The sequence below is a fragment of the Microtus pennsylvanicus genome, chromosome 11 (assembly GCF_037038515.1).
Source record: "Microtus pennsylvanicus isolate mMicPen1 chromosome 11, mMicPen1.hap1, whole genome shotgun sequence".
NCBI lineage: Eukaryota > Metazoa > Chordata > Mammalia > Rodentia > Cricetidae > Microtus > Microtus pennsylvanicus.
The window spans coordinates 34454048-34478674 of record NC_134589.1 but is presented as its reverse complement, the minus strand read 5'-3'; the positions used below and the strand labels follow the sequence as shown (position 1 = coordinate 34478674).

The 24627-nt window shown below is 42.0% G+C and overlaps 1 protein-coding gene across 1 annotated transcript; it reads right to left on the bottom strand.

Moving 5' to 3' along the window:
* Positions 1–744: 744 nt before the first annotated feature.
* On the bottom strand, positions 745–24312 carry Prr11 (proline rich 11). Its single transcript, XM_075991207.1, has 10 exons — positions 24168–24312; positions 19924–20056; positions 18736–18886; positions 18383–18505; positions 15154–15408; positions 13050–13148; positions 11554–11669; positions 9945–10004; positions 9560–9656; positions 745–4324 (listed from the first exon to the last, which is right to left on the bottom strand). Exons 2-10 carry the CDS (start codon positions 20049–20051, stop codon positions 4256–4258), a joined length of 1098 nt encoding a protein of 365 aa, XP_075847322.1. The 5' UTR covers positions 20052–20056; positions 24168–24312; the 3' UTR covers positions 745–4255.
* Between the last annotated feature and the right edge of the window lie 315 nt (positions 24313–24627).

Here is a 24627-nt window from a genome sequence, read left to right as displayed (position 1 = left end):
AAGGCTTGAGACACCAGCAGGAAAAAGAGGGAAGGAGGGAGGAAGGGGAAGTGGAGGAAGAATGGGGGAGAAAGGGAGGAGAGAGGGGTAGGGAAGGAGGGGAGGTCCAAGCATATTGTCACATCCCTGTAATCCCAGCGTTCAAAATGAAGAGGCAGGAGGAGTTCAAGTAATGCATCAGTAATTGAGATCACTTCTCTGGCAGAGAGGAGCTCTCCTCTTGCAGCACCCATGGTTGGAAACTTCTGGAGAATCTGATGCCTCTGGCATTCCAGAGTATTTGTACTAAGGACCAGGTACTTGCAGTCACAAGGGAACATACAGAGATCCACCTGACTCTGCCACTCCAGTGCTGGGATTAAAGGCATACATTACCACGCTCAGGTCTTTTCTTAAAAAAAAAAAGGAAAGAAACAACTTTTATTTATTATTATTGTGTATGTGTACATGATGTTGAAACAGAATTTCTCTGTGTAGCCCTGGCTGTCTTGGAACTCACTGCGTAGACCTTGCTGACCTTGATCTCATAGAGATTCACCAGCCTCTGTTTCCCCAGTGCTGTCATTAAAAGTGTGTGCCACCACTACTGGGGTCAAAAAGATTTTTTTTTTTTAAGTTTAAAATGTGGTGTGGAGGTGCACGCCTAGCAGGTGAATCTTTGTGAATAAGGCGCTCCAAGTCACTCAGGAATACATAGAGATACCCAGTCCTAAAACAAGCAAGACAAGATAAATACTGGAAGCTCATGAGAAGCAGTAGTTTAATGAAAGTATACAATGTGCAGAGTACTCAAGTGGTTACAATGAAAAGCATATAAACTCTAAAATAAAAATTAGTAAACAATTTAAGTAGGGCACATTTTAATACTGATACAACAATAGCAGCTTTGTAAATATTTTACCTATACAATTTCTATTTTTTGAGACAGGATCTCACTAAGTTGCCCAGGTTGACTCCTGGCCTTGAACTTACATTTCCCTCCACTGCAGTCTTCCAAGTAGCTAGGATAACTGTCAGAAGCCACCATGTCCAGCCTAGCTATTTTATTTTTATTAAATGAACCTTCTATGCCATAAGAATTAAGTTATTTCAGTTACACTGGTACAGTGTATATTGGTTTATTAATGTTGTAAACATTATAAGTACCCCACAAAATACCATTTTATTATGAATTCTTTATTTTCAGTGATCATTTCCCTTATTTTTACATAATACCAAACTAGCTAGCAGGTTTTCAAAAAAGCTCTGCTGGACTTGGTGGTACTGTCTTAATCCCAGCATTGGAGTGGAGGAAAGATCAGAAGTTCAAGGTCATCCCCAGCTAAATAGTTCTGGAACAGAAGAGGCTATATGAAAACCTGGCTCAACAAACCACAAACAACCGTCTAGCTGGTTCTAGTTATAATATTTTTGTATTATAAAAATAAATATGGATCTCATAAATAGGACTGCCTCAAGGTGTGTTCCAGTCTGGTGACTTTCTGACAGCATGATTTGACTTCTCAGAGTAATGTCATTCAATGGAAATACAGAGATTTGACAATGGAGCTATTGTTGGGTTTCTTACCTACCATGTGCAAGGCTCTGGTTCAATCCTTAAAACCAAAAAAACTTAAACAAAACCCTCCAGGAATATTTAGGGGACTGCTAAATTACCTTTAGAGGTGCAGTGAACTGGAAGACTAAAATGTGAAGGCTGTTATCTCTGTGGCTCTTCCTATCAGACTAGAAAGTTGAGTGAACATCTGAAGTCTTTGGGGTTTTGTTTTTAATGGATAAGGGGGCCATTGCCTTTATTCTTGGAAGCGTAGGGGTGGATAACAGCCATGAGAGGTGACCCTGGAACTGATGGTATGGCTCAATGGTGGAAGCACTTCCCTAGCATGCTCTAAGCCCTGAGAGCCCTCTGCCCTGGAGAAAAAGACAGCTACTTCTGCATCCCCGAGTCACACTCACATTATGGGAATTACCCATCTATTCTGCTTAGAACGGATGTGATAGGATCCTGGCTGATGCAATACAGTGGTCACTGCCAAGAAGATATGTGTAGTAAACTGTGGGATCCCAGAAATAGACCGCAACTTTTCGGGGGTGGACAAATAAGGTAACTAAGTAAAAATAGATTTTCAGTTAAATGTGAATTTCAGACAAACAATAACACATAAATACATACAGATGATTATCTGTTAGTTACTCTTCTAGTTGCTGGGATGAAATACATACCTGTCTCAATCTAGGAAGGAAGGGTTTGTTTGGCTTACAGCTCTACCATACACTCCACCTGGAGGGAGGGGATCAAGACAGCAGGAGCCTGAAGCAGCTGGTCACATTGCATCCCTGCTTAGGGGATGGTGCCACCCACAGAGGGTAGGTCATCCACCTCAATTAACCTAATCCAGACAATGTCTGAGAAAACCCATCTCCCAGGTGATTACAGATAATAGGAAATAGACAACTGAGATTAGCCATTATATGTGTGTGTGTGTGTGCGTGTGCGCGTGTATTAGTAATGGGGATTGAACCCAGGGCTATGAACCTTCTAGACAAGTACTATATTCCCTGCAAAGCCCTAAATACATTTTTTTAAAAATGTAATTGCTCCTCATTCAATATTAAGGAGATATTTCTACTAGCTCAGCATGTACATGGTCTTGAGTTTGATCTGTAATATTCAAATATTTGTTGTTTAGTAGGACAGATTTATACTTAAAGCTTATTTGTGGTTTATCTATAATTCAAATTTAATTGAGTATTTATATTCTTATTTGCTAAATGTGACACTCTAGAATGGCAAGAATGAATGGAGACCAGTGAGAGACACATCATTATTGTTAGGGAATACCCAGACTGGTAAGGACCAGGCAGTGAGCTTCTTGGTAAAACTGCCATGGACCACAGAGAATCCTTGGCAAGGCATTCTGGTAAACAGAAGTTTCATGCTGAAATCAAGAAAAATTTATTTGACTACAGGAAAATGGACAGTAGATATAAAAAGTAGAGAATACAAGGCTGAGGATATAGCTCAGGGAACGTGTACTTAGCATGTTGTGAGGCCCTGGGTTCAGCCTCAAAAAGAAGAAGAAGAAAGGTGTCTCAGTGAGCCATATGAAACCAACTACCTAAGGGGCTATGTCATTTTAGCAATGTGTCATTACTTTCTAGCCAGATATGGTAGCTCACCCCTGTAATTCCGGCATTTGGGAGGTTGAGAACCAAGGATTTCCATGAGTTCCAGGCCATCCTGGGCTATAATTTAAGACTTCCATTTCAAGCAAACACAGGGTCTTTTCGAATTTTTCAAGTCACATTGAATTGTTTTCTTTTTTCTTTTTCCTCTAAATTACTTATTTACTTTAAGACAGGGTCTCACTGTATAGTTCTGACTGTTCTGAAACTAATATATAGACCAGACTGTCCTCAAACTTCCAGAGAACTTCAGGCTTCTGTCTTCTAAGTGCTGGGATTGAAAGCAGGTGTCACTATGCCCAAGTAGAGGGTCTTATTTTATGAATCAAGTTTGTAGCAATGAATGAATCAGCCTTAGATGAGCGGGAACCAGGTTATGTTCTTCATTTCTAAAATTTTATATTCTTAGTTACGTGTCTGTGTGCCTATGTACATGTGAGTGCAGGTGCCAGTCTGGCCCAGAAGAAGGCAGTGAGTCGCTTGGCTCTGGAGCTACGGGCATCTGGAAGCCACTTCAATTGAGTGCTGGGACCTGAACTTGGGTCCTCTGCAAAAGCTGGAGTGCTCTTAACTGCTGAGCCATTTTCTCTAGTACTCAGACTATTTTCTTAATGTCAGAACTATATTTATATAATAAACTAGTTATACCATTAATACTATTTTTAACAAGTTTATTAACTTGGTGTGTTGAAGGAAGCACATATCATAGCGTATATGTGGAGGTCAGAGGACCTCTGTGAGAGTTCTTTCTTCTCTCCATCTGGGCCCTTGGTAAGTGCCTTTACCCATTAAACCGTGTTGCCAGTCCCTATGAAATGAAATCTGAACAGCGACTCTAACCTAAATTGGCTAATTCCAGGGTAAACATTACTTTGCAGATTACTATTATAATCATCAGAATATATCTAAATTCTCTATTTATGCCACGTGTGTATGTTACATACATACTCACTCTGATTCTTCAAGTAGAATTACATTCATAGAGCTATACATATTTTAGTACATTAAAATTTAGGGGGTTTGATCTGTCATCGTGTCGATTCCTCCTTGGAGTCAGGCAGAGCTGGCCTCAGTTCTGTTCATCGAAGCTGCTTGTATGAAGTGGTAGAGACTGAGTTGGGCTTTTAGGGTGAGCCAGCTATATAAAAGAAAGTCACAGTTATAACATGAGTGATGTTCCTATGACCAACACAGGTCTTCTTCTTTTAATAAAGCCTTGATGCCTTTTGCAAGGTAGTATTAGCATTCCTAGCTACCTTCCCCAGCTTTCCTGATACAAACAGAAGCTAACAAGCCTTTTGTACATGCTCTTTTTCCCTTTGCCCGAGACGTAAATATATGTCTACTGGAAGCAATGCCATTGTGCACCGTGAGGACAAAAACATGCATCAAGGATGAAAGCGATGAGGAAATGGTAGCTCATGTCTAGAATCCCAACACTTGAAAGTCTGAGGCTGGACTGCTACAAGTTTGTGACCAGCCTGGGATACATAGTGAGAGTCTGCCTCAAAATCAAAACCAACCAAACAATAACAACAAAACTAAACAAAGGTAAAAGACTAAAGAGCAGGAAGGACACGATGAAACTGCTGCACTAACTGTGGACTTCCTGTTTCCCAAAGGAATGTTCAGGTGAGAAATATGGATGGCAGCTGGGGTGGTAGCCCATGACTTTAATCGCAGACAGGAGTTTAAGGCCAGCCTGGTCTAGGTAGCAAGTTCCAAGTTAGTTAGAGTTACAAGGTAAGACCCTGTCTAAAAAAACAAAAATGAAAATGAATTCCGGCAGTTGGAGACTTAGCTCTGCTGAGAGCTGTTATCATTTATTACAGGAGGTAGAAATTAATATTCAAGGTGTCAATTCACCAGAAATAACTTCTGATGGAGGAACCTCATCTTGCAAGGCCTGCAAGAAATACAGACTCGCCGGGCGATGGTGGCGCACGCCTTTAATCTCAGCACTCGGGAGGCAGAGGCAGGAGGATCTCTGTGAGTTCGAGACCAGCCTGGTCTACAGAGCTAGTTCCAGGACAGGCTCCAAAGCCACAGAGAAACCCTGTCTCGAAAAACAAAAACAAAAAAAAAATACAGACTCTAGCATGTCTTTTGCTTCTGTCTGTAATTTTGCATGTACTCAACTGCATTCTTTCCCTAGGGGCTACAGGGAATTCCCCACAGTCTGTATCTAATGTGTGTGTATCTCATGAATATAATTCCAATCTACTGGACATTTTTATCTGTGGATTGTTAAGAAGGTGGCTCTTCCTTATGCATATTGTCTAATTGATATTAATAATGTTAGCCTATACAGAGTTTTAATTAATAAAACAAATACAAAAAGATGCTACCCAAGTCAGGGCTTATAAGTTTCCATTAAGACCTATCTGGAACAAAGTTTAAGAAAACAGCTGTAGGGGCTGGAGAGATGGCTCAGCGGTTAGCATTGTCTGCTCTTCCAAAGGTCCTGAGTTCAATTCCCAGCTACCACATGGTGGCTCACAACCATCTGTAATGAGGTCTGGTACCCTCTTCTGGCCTGCAGGCATACACGCAGACAGAATATTGTATACATAATAAATAAATATTTAAAAAAAAGAAAGAAAACAGCTGTATTTTCCCTAGCTGCCAAGATAGCTGTATACTATCAACAGATATAAAACTTCAAAGTAGCTTTAGATTAGACCAGGTGCCTTGCTAATGGGTTTTAAAATAAACTATTCACAGAAAAATACAATCTTATTTACAAGGATACATAGCCAGCTGTCTGATTTGTTGTGTCAAAGCAACTCAATTGTGGGGCCAGAGCACAGTGATTAACCTCTGGACAAATTCTTGCCTCAGTTTTAGTGGCTTTTGTTCAGTTGCAGCAGGAAAAAGATTCCCTAATTGGCCAGGGCTACAAAATATAAATTAACTTTGTAGCCTTGAGAAAGAGTTACAAGTCTCCCTTTTATGGCCAAGGGTTACATGGAGGACAGAAAAAATATATTTCCAGATTTAAAATGCTTTTAATGTCACTGTGCCTTGGAGAGGGCTAAGTGAGCTTATCTGTGCTTGAGCCTCTGCCCCCGCCCTGCAGCTCCACGGGCCTCTGCCCAACTCAGCATTGCACTCTCTCTGACTACACACTGCTCTTTGTAAACAATCTCCAGTTCAAGAAAGCCCAGCCTTTTACGATTGCTAATCACAAAATGTTAGTTTAAAATGTTTATACACTTGGAAGTGTAAGATGTAGCACACAATTTCCTCACTCCCCTTAGAATCCTCAGTAGTTTAGGTTTTTTTGTTTTGTTTTTTTTTTTTTTTTGTTTTGTTTTTTTCGAGACAGGGTTTCTCTGTGGTTTTGGAGCCTGTCCTGGAACTAGCTCTTGTAGACCAGGCTGGTCTTGAACTCACAGAGATCCGCCTGCCTCTGCCTCCCAAGTGCTGGGATTAAAGGCGTGTGCAACCACAGCCCGGCTAGTAGTTTAGTTTTATAAGACACCTCTATACATAACAAAAAGACCTCTCTCTCCTTTGGCAGCTGTGTGTTGCTGCCCACTGATTAGGGAGGGAGCTGACAGAGAGAAAGTGCTTCTTCCTTGCTCTGTGACAGTTTATCTGGATTTATTGCTTTGTGAGCTGTTGGAAGGACTCTGTTATCATTTTCTTAGAAATGTAATGTGACCTTAAAAGGCAATGCCTGAAAGATTTTGTAGGTATTCAAGCTGTGAGAACAAAGGAGCATCGTGAGAGAATAAAGAAGGAATCCATCAGAACAGGTGTCAGCGTGCATTTTTCCTTAGTTTCGCCATGCTGTGGACCTTTTCTTTCGAGCTTTGCTTGTAGCCCAGAAGCTGGTTCTTTTGGGCTGCGATATAGTTCAAAGTAGAGTGCTTGCTGAGTAATTTTAAGGTCCTAGGTCTGGTCCTCAGCTTAGAAAAATAAAAATAAGAAGACAAACAAGAAAAATGAGTTCATTGTAGGTAAACCTTAGTTACACGGCTACTTGAGACTGGGGGTGGGGGGCAGAGGGGCAGTATATTTAATAAAAATAAGTATTTTTTCTTTTTTGTTTTTCTAGACAGGGTTTCTCTGGATAGCCTCAACTGTTCTGGAACTCACTCTGTAGACCAGGCTGGACTTGAACTCATCAAGATCCACCTGCCTCTGCCTCCTGAGCACTGGGATTAAAAACATGCGCCACCACCACCACCTGGCTCTATCTTTTATATATATAAATGAATTGATATTTTGGTTAAGCCCTCTGTGGTCAAGTTCCTGTCACCTGTGCCTGGGTGCAAACTCTAGGCAGACGTGCTTTTCAGTTAATGGAAGCATAAGGGCTGGGTGGGGAAAGCCACTCTTTAGCAATCTTACTGGAGACCTTCCTCAGTGCACTTTTGGTATAAACATACGGCAAAATTTCATCTGTGATTTTTGCTATTGCACAACATGTGAGTTTATTATTATATTTTCGTCTGTTTCCATGGTTCCTGGTATACCATACTAGCTATTGTGTGGGTCAAGGATAGCAAGGGTTCTTGCGCTAACAGAGAAAGGAAGTGGCTAAGGTCTTCCCTTTATCTTAGGAGTCCGTGGTGCTTCTGCCCCACAGGAAGAAGGAACTACAGTGTTCAAAGCCACAAAGGCCAGCAATCAAGACCCAGCATTCCAGCAGCGGAGGCAGGACGTGGCTTTTCTTCTGAACCAGTAATACAGGATATCAGAAAGACTAAGACAAACAGGTGGGAAAAGAGGAGATGGAGGCCAGTCGCCCTCCTTGCTTTTCGTGGGGCTCATCAAGCAACTGATGATGGAGAAAGCTGTCCAACCTTTCCCTTAACAGTGCACAGCGCAGCCAGACTTCTATCTCCAGCCTGCCTAGCACCTGTCAGGCCTGGTTTAGAGACTGCCACGTTGTCACTTTTCAGATTGATGTATAGACCATTATACCAGGCAGGATGGGACACTACTGTTCTCCTGTGGCTTAGATCTTTCTCCTCTCTGACATTTATGGTAGGATAATCCTTTCCTTCTTCATTCCTATTCATTCTTTAATTGTCTCTGCCTGAATCATTACCTATGGAAATCTCCCAGGCTAGACCATCTTGGCTAGGCCATTTCCTGTTTTGGGTTTCCACACAACCTTGTTCCTTTCCTTAACAGCACTTACTATGGGATGAGACAAGAAGGGATTATTTGGTTCACTGGACTGAAAGGTTCAGGGCAGCAGATCTGTGGAGGCCTTTTCTACACTCTAATCCTGGTACTTACTTTAGCATGGACCTCACCATACAGGAAGTACTTGATAAATTCTCAGCAAAGGGAATTAAATCATCAGACACTCATTAACAAAGGGGAAGCGATAATCTTAGCTGTATAGCAAAAATAGTTTTTCTTCACAGAATTTTTGTTGTTGTTGGGTTTTTTTTTGTTGTTGTTGTTTGAGACAGGTTTTCTCTGTAGCTTTGGAGCCTGTCCTGGAACTAGCTTTTGTAGACCAAGCTGGCCTCAAACTCATAGAGATCCACCTGCCTCTGCCTCCTGAGGGCTGGGACTAAAGGTGTGTGCTACCACCGCCCGGCTTTTCTTCACAGAATTTTATAATACCAAATAGTTAAAGCATTTTGGAAAGCATACAGAATGAAAAATGATCATTCTTTGATTCATTTGTTTGCATTTGCAGCATTAGAAGCTGAACCCAGGGTGTCCCACATGCTAGGTGAGGGCTCTGCCACTGGGTTACACATCCAGCCTCCTTTTGCTTTTGCTGCTGCTGCTGCTGCTGCTGCTGCTGCTGCTGCTTCTTCTTCTTCTTCTTCTTCTTCTTCTTCTTCTTCTTCTTCTTCCTCCTCCTCTTCTTCCTCTTTCTCCACTCTCCTCCTCCTTCTTCTTTTCTTTTTTCCCCAAGTCAGGGTTTCTCCATGTAGCCCTGGCTGTCCTGGAACTCACTCTGTAGACTAGGCTGGCCTTGAACTCAGAGATCTGCCTGCCCCTGCCTCCCAAGTGCTGGGATTGAAGGTAGCACCACCACCTGGTAAACAGTACCCATTCTTAACCACTGAGCCGCTATGATATTAATTAATTACTACGAGAGCTACTTTAGGTAGTGGGACATGCCCATTATCCTACAACTAGGGAAGTTGAGTCAGGTCAGTATGGTGGCTACATAGTGAGACCCTCTTTCAAAATATATAAATAAATAGACTGTGCTTCTAAATAAATAAGCTTATCCTCCCTCTCTCCTTCCCTCCCTTCCTCCCTCCCTCCTCCTTCCAGACTAAGCCAAGCCCCCATGCGTGCTGGGCTATACTCTCAGCACTCACATAAATTACTGTTCAGGAAAACAAACCAGAGGACTTAGTTGGAATTTTAGCTTTCACAGACTCACCTGGAACTTTCTCCTTAAGGCCCGAGTCATGACTGGAGTCAGTCCAGTTCCTGTTTCCATATTTTCTTTATTGGTAAGAGGGGTCCCACCTGGGCTCCTGGAAAAGCATGAAAAATATCAGAGCTGTGCTTTATCCCTGCTTTTCTTTTTTTTAATCTTATTTATTTATTTATTATGTATACCGTGCTCTGGCATGTTTGCTTACGTGCCAGAAGAGGGCACCAAAAGTAATTATAGATGCTTGTGAGCCACCAAGTGCATGCTGGGAATTGAACTCAGGACCTCTGGAAGAACAGGCAGTGCTCTTAACCTCTGAACCAGCCTCTCCCCAGCTCTATCCCCACTTTTCAAACTGTCTTAGAAAACGCAAGGATAAGAGACTTACCTGTCTACATCGACTTTCCTCAGCAGTTTCCGCAGATCTATTTGGCTTTTACCGGGAGTACTGAGAATAAAGACATAAAAATTAAAACTTTCCAGATTTCACCACTTTTCCAAAAACAGGTCAGTTTTATAGGCAAGCTCCTAGAAAGTAGTTCTTTCTGTCACATTAAAAAAAAAATAGAAGCTGTGGCCAGGCAGTAGTGGTTCAAACCTTTACTCCCAACACTCGGGAGGCAGACGCAGGCGGATATCTGTGAGTGCGAGCCAGTCTGGTTTATAGAGTTTCCAGGACAGCTAGGGCTGTTACACAGAGAAACCTTGTCTGGGGGAAAAAAAAAACGAAGGACAAAAAGAACTGGATTCGTCCACCATGCAGGAAATACATGGCAGAGGGCGCATAGGGATCTGGTTACACTGTACCCATAATCAGGAGTCAGAGAGAGGTTAATGAAATCTAAAAACAAAGTGTGTGTGTGTGTATGTGTGTGTGTGCACGCTCGCACACGCACCTGTGTGTCTTCGTGCTAGAGTTCACATGTGAAGGCCAGAGAATAATTTAGATTTGGTTTTCTCTATGCACCTCATGGGTTCCAGGGACTGAACTCAGGTCTTTAGGCTTGGCAGCAAACACCTTTACCTGTTGAGCCATCTCGCCAGTCCTGAAACTGGAAGTTTGAAAACTGACTGTTTAAACAGGGTATCATGTAGTTCTGGCTGGCCTTAAGCTCACTATTGTAGCTGATGACAACTTTGAACTCCTGATCTTCCTGTCTCCACTTCCTGAGTGTTGGGATTATAGGTATGTGCCATCACACGTGGCTAAAAAATTCTTGTTAATACTTTATTTTTGCCTCAAATTTGTTAGTAAGTCAGTGGTATGTCATATAATAGACTGCCTCTTGGGGGAGGCAATAAAGTATGAATGCTCAGAAAAAAAGACTAGAATTATAAAAATTAAACAAATAACAATAATAAAAAGTCATCCAATATGTTACCAGCAGCTGCCTCTAACGACAGGACGAACTTAGGTTGGGAGTTGAATGAATTACATGTGAGTTTTATTTTTTTCTTGAAATTTTCTGTAAGTTTCAATTTTTTCTACAGTGAGCATATGTAATTTTAAAAGTTAAAAGTGCAGCAGGGTGTAGTGGCATATGCTTTCAACCACGGGGCTCGGGAAGTGGAGTCAGGCAGATCTCTGTGAGTCCGAGGCCAGTCTGGTCAAAATATCAAGTTTCAGGACAAGCAGGGGCTTCATAGAGAAATCTTGTCTTGAGACAAACAAACAACACTAAACAAAATTTTAAAATGGCCCCAGAAGGGGCCAGTGAGCTGTTTCAGTGGGTAGAGACCCTTGCTGCTTAAGCCTGACGGCCAATATCTGGTCCCCAAGAATCCATGTAAGGGTGAAAGGCGAGAGCAACCCCACAATATTGTCTTCTGACCTCCATACAAGGGCAGTGGCATGTATACATGTTCCCCAACCCAACATACATATACAACAATAATAAATTACATTTAACTCTTAAAAAGCAAAAGCAAAAAAAAGAAGCAAAAGAAAAACCAGCATTTTAAGTATCAATGAAGCATAATAACGTGCAATTCCTTACATTAGGACATTTTTAACACGTGTTGCTAACACCCTGGAGTTGGGCTTCAGAGTAATACGCTGCAGATCAGAGACAGTAACTAGTGGATTCCGTTGCTCTGGTGGCGATGGTACAAGCTTTAATTACAAAATGAGACATTAAATATACATATTCAAATATCATTCTAATGTAAACACACCAAAACAGCAAATGTTTGACTACCAGAGTGTACATTTTCCACGATTCCATTCTTTATTTCAAAGGTCAAGGGTGCTCTCGCACACTCCCCCCTCTCTCTCTTGGCTTTACTAGACAGGATCCCGTTGGTTAGACCAGGCGGGCATGGAATTCATTACTGTGTAGCCTTGAATTCAAAAGAAATCCTCCTGCCTCCATCTAAGTGCTAAGATTAAAGGTAGGAAGGCACCACACCTATCTAGTGTGTTTGTATCTTTAGTATGTCTCTCCGGCTAGCATCTTGACCCCCTGTGTATCCAAGCAGGACTCTGAACTCCTGATTCTTTGCCACTACCTCCTATGTGTTAGGATGATTAGTGTGCACCATTGTGTCCATCTTAAATGGATTGGGTCCATACACCCATCCATTGTGTATGGGTATATATGATGCAAGTGTGTTATCTACGGTTTTGTGTATGTGTGTGTGAGTATGTGCATGGAGGTCAGGGGTCAATGCCAGGCATCTGCATTATCACTCACTATCATTTTAAGACAGGGTCTTTCACTGAGCCTGGAGCTGACAGACTGGCTAGACTTGCTAGCCAGTGAGTGTTGTTTAACTGGGATGACTGTCTCCACCTCTCCAGTGTTAGGAGCATATGTGGGGCTGCTTTTTAAAAACATGGGTCTTGGGGATCTGAACTCAGGCCCTCATGCTTGTGTGGCAAGCACTTTACCAACTGTGCCATCTCTCCAGCCTATTTATTTTTATTTTTTTAGTACTGGAGATTGAGCCTAAGGCCTCATAAATATTAGGCAAATGCTCTGTCATTGAATGTATACTCAGCCTCAAAAGAAGTTTGACTTCAATACACAGGTTTACTATATTTTCCCAAAGGAACAATCAGGTTAAAAAAGATGTAAGGCATGATACTGTGTTTCTTGTGAGGTTTAGGTATGAGGTATTCAAGGATTTGAAGCTGGCCCGGGTTAAGTAGCAAGAAAAACACACCTGTGAACTTGGGAGATAGCTTAGTTGGTAGAGTGTTTACAGTGTTAATCCCAGCACTTGGGAGGCAGAAGCAGGTGGATCTCTGAGTTTGAGACCAATCTGGTTTATTTATTTATTTTTTTTAAAGGGTAAGTCCCAGGACAGCTAGGAGGCCTTGCCTCTAAAATAAAAATAAATAAATAAATAAATAAATGTAAAGTAGAAAGTAATAGAGAATGACACCCTGTATTACCTCTGGTCTCCACACACATACCCACAAACACACAAATATAACACACACACCCCCATCCCAAAGGAAGAATGCCTTGCATGTGCAGTGTCCTCTTACCTTCTTTCTTTCTTCAATACTCTGTGTCTTTTTCAATTTTACAGTGAGTAGATCTTTAACTGTTATATGCATGGGTCCATCTTTCTTTAACGGTTCAGTCTTAAAATACACGAAGAGGTTTGAATTAAAATTGGCACCAGGACATCTAGTGAAACCCAAATCCAAGTTTACTTTGTAAAGATTCAGAGTTGAAAGTTAAGTCGTTATTGTTATTTATTTATTTATTTATTCATAATTTTTGCTTTTCCCCTTTATTATTTTTGAGACAGGATATTGCTATGTAGTCTTGGCTGTCTTAGTATTCCATATCTAGCTTAAACCGGCCTTAAACTCCTGGCAGTCCTTTTGTCTCAGCTTCCAGATGCTGGGGTTATAGGAACGTACCACCATACTCTTCTAAAGCTAACTCTTATTTACCCTAGGGATTAAACACATTCTATGCGAGCAAGCAAGAATGACAGGGGTATGAGAGGGTGATGGTGTAGGTGTGGGTGGGTGGGGTGGTGCCAGAGAACCTTAAAATTTTTTATTTGGAGCTGGAGAGATGACTCAGTGGTTAAGAGTACTTACAGAGGACCTGAGTTCTGTTCCCAGCACCCATTATTCACAACTACCTATAACTCCAGTTCCAGGGAATCCAACACCTTCTGAGTTTTTCAGGCATGTACATGGTACACAGTCATATAAGCAAGCAAAATACCTATTCACATAAGATAACATAATTTTAAAATTAAAAAAGTTTATATATTTTAATGTACAGTTGTATTTGGACTGCATGCATTTATGTATGGGCATGACATCCATGTCTCATGCCTTTGGAGTCTATAAAAGGATGTCAGATCTCCTGGAACTAGAATGATAGATAGTTGAGTCTCACCATGTGGGTGCTAGGAACCAAACCCTAGTCCTCTGCAAGAGCAGTAAGTGATCTTAACGGCTGAGCCATCTTTCCAGCTCCTCTGCACCAGAATCTTCTTTGTATGTTTGTTTTGAGACTGATCTCAAACTCCTAATATAGCCATTAGCTCAACTACATAACCAAGAATGACCTTGAACTTCAGATCCTTCTACTTTTACCTCCCCAGTGCTGGGATTAGATATATGTTCTAGCCTTGGAAATAAAGCTTTGAAAGCTACAATAGCCTGGTGATAGTGGCGCACACCTTTAATCCCAGCACTTGGGAGGCAGAGGCAGGCAGGTCTCTGTGAGTTTGAGACCAGCCTGGTCTACAGAGCTAGTTCCAGGATAGGCTCCAAAGCCACAAAGAAACCCTGTCTCGAAAAACCCCCCAAAAAAACCCCCAAAAACAAAAAAAACCCAAAAAAAGGTACAATAATCGGAGCAAGGTATAGGTGTGTGTGTGTGCACACACGTATTATATATACCGTGTGTGTATGTATATTTTGTGGACTACAGTTCAAACTTCTCAAAAGCTGAAGCAAAAGATCACAAGTTCGAAGCTAGTCTGTTCTACATAGCGAGGTCTCCGTCAGTCAGGCCTACAAATCAAGATCCAGTCTCAGAGAACACATAAACAAAAACTTCCAACAACAAAAGCCTAAAACAAAACAAAGGAACAAGAAAACCCCAATAATTACATTACATTGACAGACACCGGTAACACCAGCTACTCAAAGGCTAAAGCCCAAGGATTTCTTGAGCCTAACAGTTCAAGACTAGCTTGGGCAACATAATGAGACTACATCTAAAAACAAAACCAAACTTCAACCCTCCTGCCCCCCAAAAATTCAACAAAAAACTTATAACTAAAATCAGAACAATTAACAAAATTAAGATATAGAATCAGGCTGGGCGGTGGTGGCGCATGCCTTTAATCCCAGCACTCAGGAGGCAGAGGCAGGCGGATCTCTGTGAGTTCGAGACCAGCCTGGTCTACAAGAGCTAGTTCCAGGACAGGCTCCAAAACCACAGAGAAACCCTGTCTCGAAAAACCAAAAAAAAAAAAAAAAAAAAAAAAAAGATATAGAATCAGCACAAAATACAGCTTCATAACTAGGCCTTGGGCTCAGCCTTGAAAGGCTGTTTGGCTTTATTCCTGTATGGCAGTCTAACTAAAACACACTGTTCCTGACTGTTTCTTACCTGAAGTACTCCAGTAGTGCCAGTTTTTCTGCGCAGCAAAGGTGCTAGGGGTGGTGGAGGCGGAGGAAGAGGAGGGGGAGGAGGGGGTGGGGGAGGAGGAGGGGGCGGATGACTGGCTGGCTGTGGCAGTGTGGGAGGAGGTACAGTTTGGGATTCTCCAGGGGTTGTTGGAGCACAGGCAGGCACGTTTGTATGTTTATCACTCACGCCACACATATGACAACGGCTTGAATAAGAAGAATTTTCTGAGATGGTCTGGAAGATATCATATTTGACAAATGAACAATAGATTAATTTGGTGGTGTGTGTTTGGTTTTTTTCTCCTTCCTTCCTTCCTTCCTTCCTTCCTTCCTTCCTTCCTTCCTTCCTTTCTTCCTTCCTTCCTTCCTTCTTTCCTTCCTTCCTTCCCTTTTGTGACATTTCACACTCTGGCTCAGGCTGGCCTGGAATTCACTCAGAATGACCTAAAACTCAAGTTAAACTGTTTCCTCTTCTGTCTGGGCATTAGGGTTACAGGAATCCATGATCACTCCTGACAACAACAAATTTACTTCAAAAATTCCATTGCTCATGGGGCTAGAGAGAAGTTTGGCGATTACAAGCTTTCAGCACTTACAGAGGACTGGGTTTCATTCCCAGAGGAAATGGGGCAGTTTACAACAGTCCAACTCCACATCCAGGAGATTCGACGCCCTCTTCTGGCCACCTGAACCACACCCAGGCCTTGTTTTTTGTTCTTGTTTCCAGCAGTGAGGATCACACAACTGAAATGTGTGTGTGTGTGTATAATAATTTGAATATATGTTCCTATATATAAGGATAAGCATCATGAATTTCAAGTAATGCCCGCCTCAGGAACAGACAGGGACTATCGGGAGAACTCTTTCCTGCTAACTTACATTTATCATGGTTACCCAAAAATAAAAGGATAACCTCATTCCTTCAAAAAAAGTTATCATGAGCCGGGTGGTGGTGGCGCACGCCTTTAATCCCAGCACTTGGGGGGCTGGAGAGATGGCTCAGTGGTTAAGAGCATTGCCTGCTCTTCCAAAGGTCCTGAGTTCAATTCCCGGCAACCACATGGTGGCTCACAACCATCTGTAATGAGGTCTGGTGCCCTCTTCTGGCCTGCAGACATACAGACAGAATATTGTATACATAATAAATAAATAAATAAATAAATAAATATTTAAAAAAAAAAGCCGGGCGGTGGTGGCGCACGCCTTTAATCCCAGCACTTGGGAGGCAGAGGCAGGCAGATCTCTGTGAGTTCGAGACCAGCCTGGTCTACAAGAACTAGTTCCAGGACAGGCTCCAAAACCACAGAGAAACCCTGCCTCGAAAAACCAAAAAAAAAAAAAAATCCCAGCACTTGGGAGGCAGAGGCAGGCGGATCTCTGTGAGTTTAAGACCAGCCTGGTCTACAAGAGCTAGTAACAGGACAGGAACCAAAAGCTACGGAGAAACCCTGTCTCGAAAAATCAAAAAAAAAAAAAGTTATCATGAATATCTGTATCTATATCTCATAAGGATATGTCCATTGACTTAATGAACTAGTTAGCTGATTAGCTATTTTGAGATGAGGATCTTGCTAATTAGCCAGGCTGGCCTTGAACTCCTAGGCTCAGGTAATCCTTTTTCTTCAGCTTCCCTAGTGGATGGGAATACTGGCACATATCCCCAGGCCCACCTGTAAAGTATCATATTAGATGTTTTAAGCATACATGAAGCATCCTATAGAATTTGAACACTATCTCTTTCTATACCTCTATATGTAATTTATTTCATGCCATGTTCTTGTTTGGGTTTTTGAGACAGAGTCTCATTCTCTAGCTCAGCGTGGCCTGGGACTTACTGTGGAGTCTGCTGGGCAATCCTCATGCCTCAGCCATGAACTACCACACCTAAAGAAGAGTGTTGACACTGGCTGCAGGGGGGTTCTTGGCCTCTCCTGCTTCTTTTGTTGCTTTTTGCCAGGCTAAGGATTGAATACAGGATACTGTGCATGTCAGACCAACAGACTGCCACTGAACTACACCCCCAGGCTCATCAATGTTACATGTGCACCTTCATCGCATGTTAGACTTATTACTTGAAACTCTCTCTTCCCTCACACTGGGGGGCACATGTGGCCCATGGCAGGCAAACACTTTACCATTGAACTATATCCCCAGCTAAAAGCAATTTTGTGACATAGGGTCTCAAGTATTCCAGGCTGGTCTTAAAGTCCCTGTGTTGTTGGGGATGACCTTACTTCTAATCCTTCAGCCTTGACCTCCTAAATGCTAAGATCAGAGGTGCATACCACCATGGCTGATTTATTTATATAGTACTGGGGCCTCCTGCATACTAGTTGAGCATCTACCAACTGAGCTGATGCCTAGCTATTTCTGCAGAAAACACAAGACTTTTAAAAGATGTATTCATTTTATGTTTTCTGTGTGTGTGTGTGTGTGTGTGTGTGTGTGTGTGTGTGTGTGTGTATGTGTGTGTGTGCCTGCTTGTCTGTATGTGCACCGTGTGTGCAAATGCCTGAAAAGGTCAGAAGAGGGCATTAGATTCCCTGGAATGAGAGTTATAGGCAGTTTTGAACCAACAAATGTGGGTGCTGGGAACCTGCGTTATCTTCAAGAGCAGCAAGTGCTTTTAACCACAGAGCCATGTCTCCATTCCCTCCAGCCCCAGTTGAAAAATTTGATAGCCATTTCGTTTGCTTCCCCACTGAAGTTTCATTAGTTTATGTTCTTCTCAATAATGTAAAAGAAAGTGTCCATTTTCCCCAATATTTTTAGCCTTTTTTCTTTTCCCAATTTAAGCTCAACGTTGCTCTTTGAAATTCCTTTTCTACTTCTATTTTGTTTGTGTGGCTGAGATCATTAATTGTTTCTAATATACATTTAAAAAATTAGTTTTTGATTTTAATTACGTGGTTGTGTGTTGTGTACATGTGCATACATAAGAACAGGTGCCTAATTAAGGCCAGAGGGGTTGCAGCTGTAAGACTCCTAGTGTAGGTGCTAGAACCCAAACTTGATTCCTTGCATTAGCAGTACACTCTCTTACCTGGGGAGCCATCTTTCCAGTACCCCCTTTTGCCTTCTTCCTTCACCGAAGGAAGTCTTTCTGCCTGACATTTGAGAAAATCACCAAACTCAGATCCAGAGTCTTTTTCTATTGTAATAGTCTTTTCAGATAAACTCTTTGGATTTGTTTGTTTAGCAACACCAACCTTCAGTGTTTCTTGGAGCTTGCATAAATCACTTTTCAAAACACAAAATTGTTGTTTTAGACTGTGAAGTTCTCTGTGGTAGACTCGGGAAGGGAAGATGGCATCTCTCAGTGCTTCTAAACTCTGAAATCCATAAATAAACAAGCCTGAATCTAATGAGCAGCGTGATGAAGAAAGCGATGTCACAGAAGTTTATGTAAGCAAAGACAGGTGCAATCTCACAAATTAACCTTATTCAAGATTAGCCTCAGGGATATGTCAAGCCAAGGAACCATACAAGAACATAAATACTAAATATGACAGAACAAAAACAAAAAAACATATAACTGAGGATGGGTTGATAAAACCTATACCTGGGCTACACAGGTCTGACAGTAACTGTATATCCACCACGCTCTATTCGTCCAAAGGTTTAGCACATCTTTGACATTGGGAAATCTGAAGCTCCAAGGTCGTCTTAGCCAGTTACTGCTTTGGGGTATATCTGTTGAAGAAGTAACCACTCTGTGGAAGAAACATTAAACAAAACAAATAGAATACCATAGGTCTTGGCTGGGCATGGTGGTGCATACTCGGAAAGCAGAGGCAGGAGGATGGATGTCTGGCAGCTAGAGTTTCAGGCAGTTGTGAGCTGGCTCATTTGAGTGCTGGGAATCAAACTGGGGTCCCTTGGAAGAGCAGGAAGTGCTCTTAATCACTGAGCCATCTCTCTGGTTGATGAATTTTTAGTTTTTGAGATTGGGTTTTATGTACCCTATACTGACTTTGTAATATGATAATGTAGCAGAGACTAAATCTGAACTCTGGTACTTGCCATTATCTCCATGACAACATTCCCACCAGGAATACAGGTGTGAGCTACAAGCCCAACTCTATTTATTTATTATTTATTTATTTATTTATTAAAGAGAGCTTTAGAGCTAAGGGTATAGCTCAGCAGTTGGTTTTGTTTGTTAGTTTTGTTTTTTGTTTCCATGATCGACACCTAGAGTTTGACCCCTAGCATACCAAAAATAAATTAAATCAGCTGGTTGGGCAGTACATGCCAACCAACTAGAGGAGAAATAGGGGAGGGGTTGAAGCTGGAGAATTTCCAAAAGCTCAAGGCCAGGCTGGACAACAGTCTGTTCTAGGGCAGCCAGGACTGGAGATAGAGAGGCTCTCTCAAACAAAACAACAAAGTAAGAACCTATCATCCTACACAGAGAAAGCTTGCCTTGAAAAAACTAAAAAGAACCTATCATCATCAACAACAACCTTTTGAGAGAGGGTCTCACTCCATAGTGCAGGATGGCCTGGAACTCACTGTATAGCTCAAGATAGCCTTCAGCTCTCAGCAAGTCTCCTGCCTCAGCCTCCTGAGTGCTGGGGTTACAGTTAGCACAAATTACTGTGGCCAGCAATCATTATAGTATAGACACATTTCAAATTTTACATGGGACATGCCTAAAAATGATTTACTTAGGGGATGCAACTCAAAGGCTGAACTGGTAACTCTACGATGAGATTTAATATATCCTGTGTTTTCCGTTCCACCTTACCTTTCTGGTGTGGGTGGTGGAGGGGGAGGGGTCAATAGCTGAGGCTGGACTCGGGAGGCTTCTTTTTTCTTAAATAATCGTTTGGCTTTGGCTCTTAGCTTTCTTCTTCGTTGTTTGAACTTGGGCATGATTTCTGTAGAGAAAAAAAATTGAAGTTAAAAAAAGTTATGTACGAGTGTTTTGCCTGCCTGCCTGTGTCTGTCTTTATACCGTCTGCATGCCTGCTACCTTCAGGGGCCAGAAGAGGGCATCATATCCCCTGGGAACTGGAGTTGCAGATGGTGGTGATCTGCCATGTGGAAGAAGAGCAGCTAGTGCTCTTAACTTTGAGCCATTTCTCCAGTACCTGAAATATATATTTTATTAAAGAATAATGTATACATATAGAAAATGTATAAGCCTTATGACTTATGATATAGGACCATTATATACCCTCATATACATCATCTTGGTTATTTTTGGTTTATGCCAATGTTTACCTTCTTCTCCAACCTTGAGTAAGAAATAAATTGTAGCTGTGGGCATGCTGGTTCGAACCTCTAAAACCAGTGTTGGGGGATGGGATTTGAGGCAGAAAGATGGCTGTGAATTGGCGAACACCTCAAAGTGATTCTGTCTCTGAAACACCTAAAAAGCTGGGTACAGTGTACACACCCACAATCTCACCACTTGGAAATTGAAGGCAGGTATATCAGGATTCAAGGATAGCTTCAGCTATCGAGTAAGTTCAAGGCCAGCCTGGGTACCTGAGACTCTGTCTCAAAACAACAAAACAAAACAAAAACCAGAGAGAAAAAAGGTTATCAGCATTCTGGGAAGAAAATGTAAACTCAGATTTAAAGTGTCTCTGGAGAATCTTCCCTGTAATTTACACTAGTCTCTCACTCAGCTTTTGTTGTATTCAATGATGAAATCAAATGAATTCTTTTTTTTTCTCTGCAATCTCCTCCTCCCCCGTCGGAGACCAAACCCAAGACTTTGCCCTTGTCTAGGCAAGTCTGAGCTATGCCCCCTCCTTTTTATTTTTTATTATTTATTTATTTATTTTTTGGTTTTTCGAGACAGGGTTTCTCTGTGGTTTTGGAGCCTGTTCTGGAACTAGCTCTTATAGACCAGGCTGGTCTCGAACTCACAGAGGCCCCTTCCTTTTTAAAAAGTCATTTTGAGACAAGATCATATGTATCCCGGGCTGATCTTTGAACCCCTATAAACTAAGAATGACCCCTACCTCTGCCTAGACTGCTGACATTACCTCGAGATTGGCAGTCACATTAGGGTTATATAGTGCTGGAGAGCCAAACCGAGGCTTCCTGTACGCTAGGAAAATACTTTACCAACTGGCTACAGAACTTAGCCATTCCTTTCCTTATAGTAGGAAAACGGCTGTAGTGGATTATAGTTTGATATTAAAAAGACAGGCTTGCAATTCAGCAAGATAGAATGAACATCTACTATGATAGGCAGATGTCATAGTGGGAGGAATCATTTATAAAATGCCCCCTTAAATGTGGGGTACATTCCCCCTTTCCTCTGTCAATCTTCAATCTTCTCAACTGACAAGGAGCATTTTAGTCTTAGTTTTATACAAAAATAAGCTGAGGGTTAGATGAGATATCCACCTAATGTAATACAATAAAGTATAAAAACATAGACCTGTAAGTCTTCAGAGACCATGAATTTTCTTAATAGACCATGGGGCAAGAGTCACTTAAACAGGCTATATACAATTATCCAAAATCAAAGACCTGTTTTAAGACAGTTATTTTGAAGCACTAAAGATATTACTTAATATATTTATGTTTTAACATATACCCTTTTCTGGATATATAAAAAATTCTGGCCGGGTGGTGGTGGCGCACGCCTTTAATCCTAGCACTGGGGAGGCAAAGGCAGGTGGATCTTTGTGAGTTGGAGGCCAGCCTGGTCTACAAGAGCTAGTTCCAGGGCAGGCTCCAAAGCTACAGAGAAACCCTGACTTGAAAAACAAAACAAAACAAAAATTCTGGGTTCCTTTGATCTGAAGCTCCAAAAGGCTTTGCTAGTTTTAGCTGTTGATTCCCGAGGAACAAAGATATTACTACTGTAGTAGCAGACATGAAAATGGCTTATTTCTGATTTAGATATGAATACGAAAAGTCAGTGAAACACACATTGAAGGCCCTGAGTGGTGGTGCACAGCCTCAAAATCAACACTTGCAAAGCAGAGGTAGATGGATCTATGTGAATTCAAGGCTGAACTGGGCTAATAGCTTCTTCCAAGCAGGCCACGGCCATCTAGTGGGACCCTGTGTCTGATAAGTTAACAGTCATTCCTCCACTTCCGTTCACTTGGTCCCTTTTTGGAAATAGGTATTCGCATATACTTCCTCCACACCTGAGGACACCTCTCCACTTCCTCTACAGGTTGGAAAAAGTGGGAAGCGCCTTGGTATCAGCAGTGTAATCCTGGCAGCTAACCTTCAGGTCAAAAGGTAACAGTAAAGTGAAAGCATCTTATTGGTTAATGGTCAATCAAATGTATAAGATTCAAAATTTTTTGAGACAGGGTCTTGTTATGTAGCACAGGATGGTCTGGAATGCAAGTTCCTCCTGCCTCAGCTACTAAATGCTAGGATTATAGGCACACAAGGCATACAAAATCATGACTGGCCTTAAACTAGATGTAGTCCAGGATGCCCTTAAATGCCCTATCTTCATCTTCTAAGTGTTAGGGTTACAGTTGTGTGATTTGTCACCTTCCTACATTTTATTCATCTATTTCTTCAGCCTTACAACATAGCAACAAGCTTTTTTTTTTCTTTCATTTTTTTCAAGACAAGGTTTCTCTATATAACAGTCCTCACTGTCCTAGAACTTGTTTTGTAGACCAGGCTGGCCTCGAACTCACTGAGAACCACCTGCCTCTGCCTCCCAAGTGCTGGGATTAAAGGCGTGCACCACCATTGCCCGACCCCATTACATGTTTTATCCAGTAGAGGAATGAAAGATACCATCACTTTCCAGCAGCAGTCAGCAATGATTCTCTTTTCACTTAAGCAATATCCTCTAAGTCTAATACTTTTAGAATGTGTGTGTGTTGGGGCGAGCGTGTTAGTTTATTCAAACCAGATCATATCTTTACAGTTAAAGGGTGGATCAAAAACTTCCAAGTATGAAGTTCAACAAATAGCAGAATGAGCATTGGCTCATTGGCTGATCTAGCTCAGTTGGAAGAGTGCCGACCTCACATACAAGACCCTGAGTTTAATCTCCAGTGCCACATCAATTATCGCGTTGGCACACAGGCCTGTAATCCCAGAACCCTGGAGGTGGAGGCAGGGGGATTCAGAGTTCGGGGTCATCCTTTGCTTCAGCCAATTCCTTGCCAACCTGGGTTACACAAGCCCATCTCAGAATAATAATTGGTCTTCTCATAAGTTGACACTGCTGCTTCTGTTAAAACTCCATCAGGTACATGAAAAGTTCTTCGGCTGGGAACACTTCTAAAGCCGCGGCAGCAGCGGAAATGACAGTTGCCATTTCATCACCAACGTTCTAAAACACATTTTCACGCCCACAGAAATTGCCCTTTGTCAATTTAATTCCATTATCAACTCAGTTGGTTCAGCCTGATTACTGTGACATGATTACTGCCATTTTCCTATAGTTAGTCAATTTTGTTTTATTGTGAAGTATTGTTTTCCCCCCGGTTCTTTTCTGTGTCTCTCTCGGAGTGACCACAGGTCTTTAGTGTCACCCAGCACAGTACTAGCACGTAGTAAAAGGGTGCACTTTTACATCGATGTTGAAAGTAACTCTGCCTCAAGGAACATTGTAAAACTACCCGTCAAAAAACATTCCTCCACAAACTTAAATGTGCTGAAGAATCGCGGGGGACAGCATCTGGTTAAATACATATTCTTATCCAGTAAAATTGGATGCACCCCTATAATTTGCATTTGTCACTAGCGACCAGAAGTTAAAGCCGCTAGTCTGTGGACCCACTTTGAGAGGCAGAGTAACGAAGAAGACTGAGCAAAAGGCAATCGCTTCAAACCATATATTGCAAGAGTGTTTAATAAAAATATGGCTTGGATGTTGCCAGCGGAGCTCTTGTCCTGCCCCAAACCTTCCCATTTCTACTCCATCTCCCGCAAGTCCAGCCCAAGACCCACCTCCTTCAGCCATTAAGAACCCAACCATCAACAGTTCGAGTAACGGTAAATGGGACCAGGTAACAAAGAAAGAATCCTCCCTGCACTTACTAGTCTAAAAGTCTGAGGACTAGACGAAGTTCGGGTCGGAGCCTCTTCCACACCATAAAGAATTCAAAATTAAATCCTTGCCGAGGAGTGACCAATCGTAGACGTGGTCTCTACACGGTTCGTTGTCCTGAAAGGACCCAAGTACAGCCTGGATTACGATTGGCTGAGGGAGCATCACATCCTGGCCAATCGGAATTGAGGCGCTTCTTGTATGAATAAGGGAAGGCGGGCGAGAAGGGGCGGGGAAGCCGAAGAGAAAAGAAGGTGTGTCACATCGCCTAGGCCGGCAGTGGAAGCTCTTATAGCATTGGCTGCTGCTGCTTCCGAGTACACCAATCGTAAACTCTTTCCCAAGTATGAAATTGAAAGTGGAGAACCAAAGGCAGCCAATGAGAATAATCACATATTCAGCAGCCAATCCTCCTACGGCGTTTTGTGTCTTTGCCCAACAGGAAAGTGT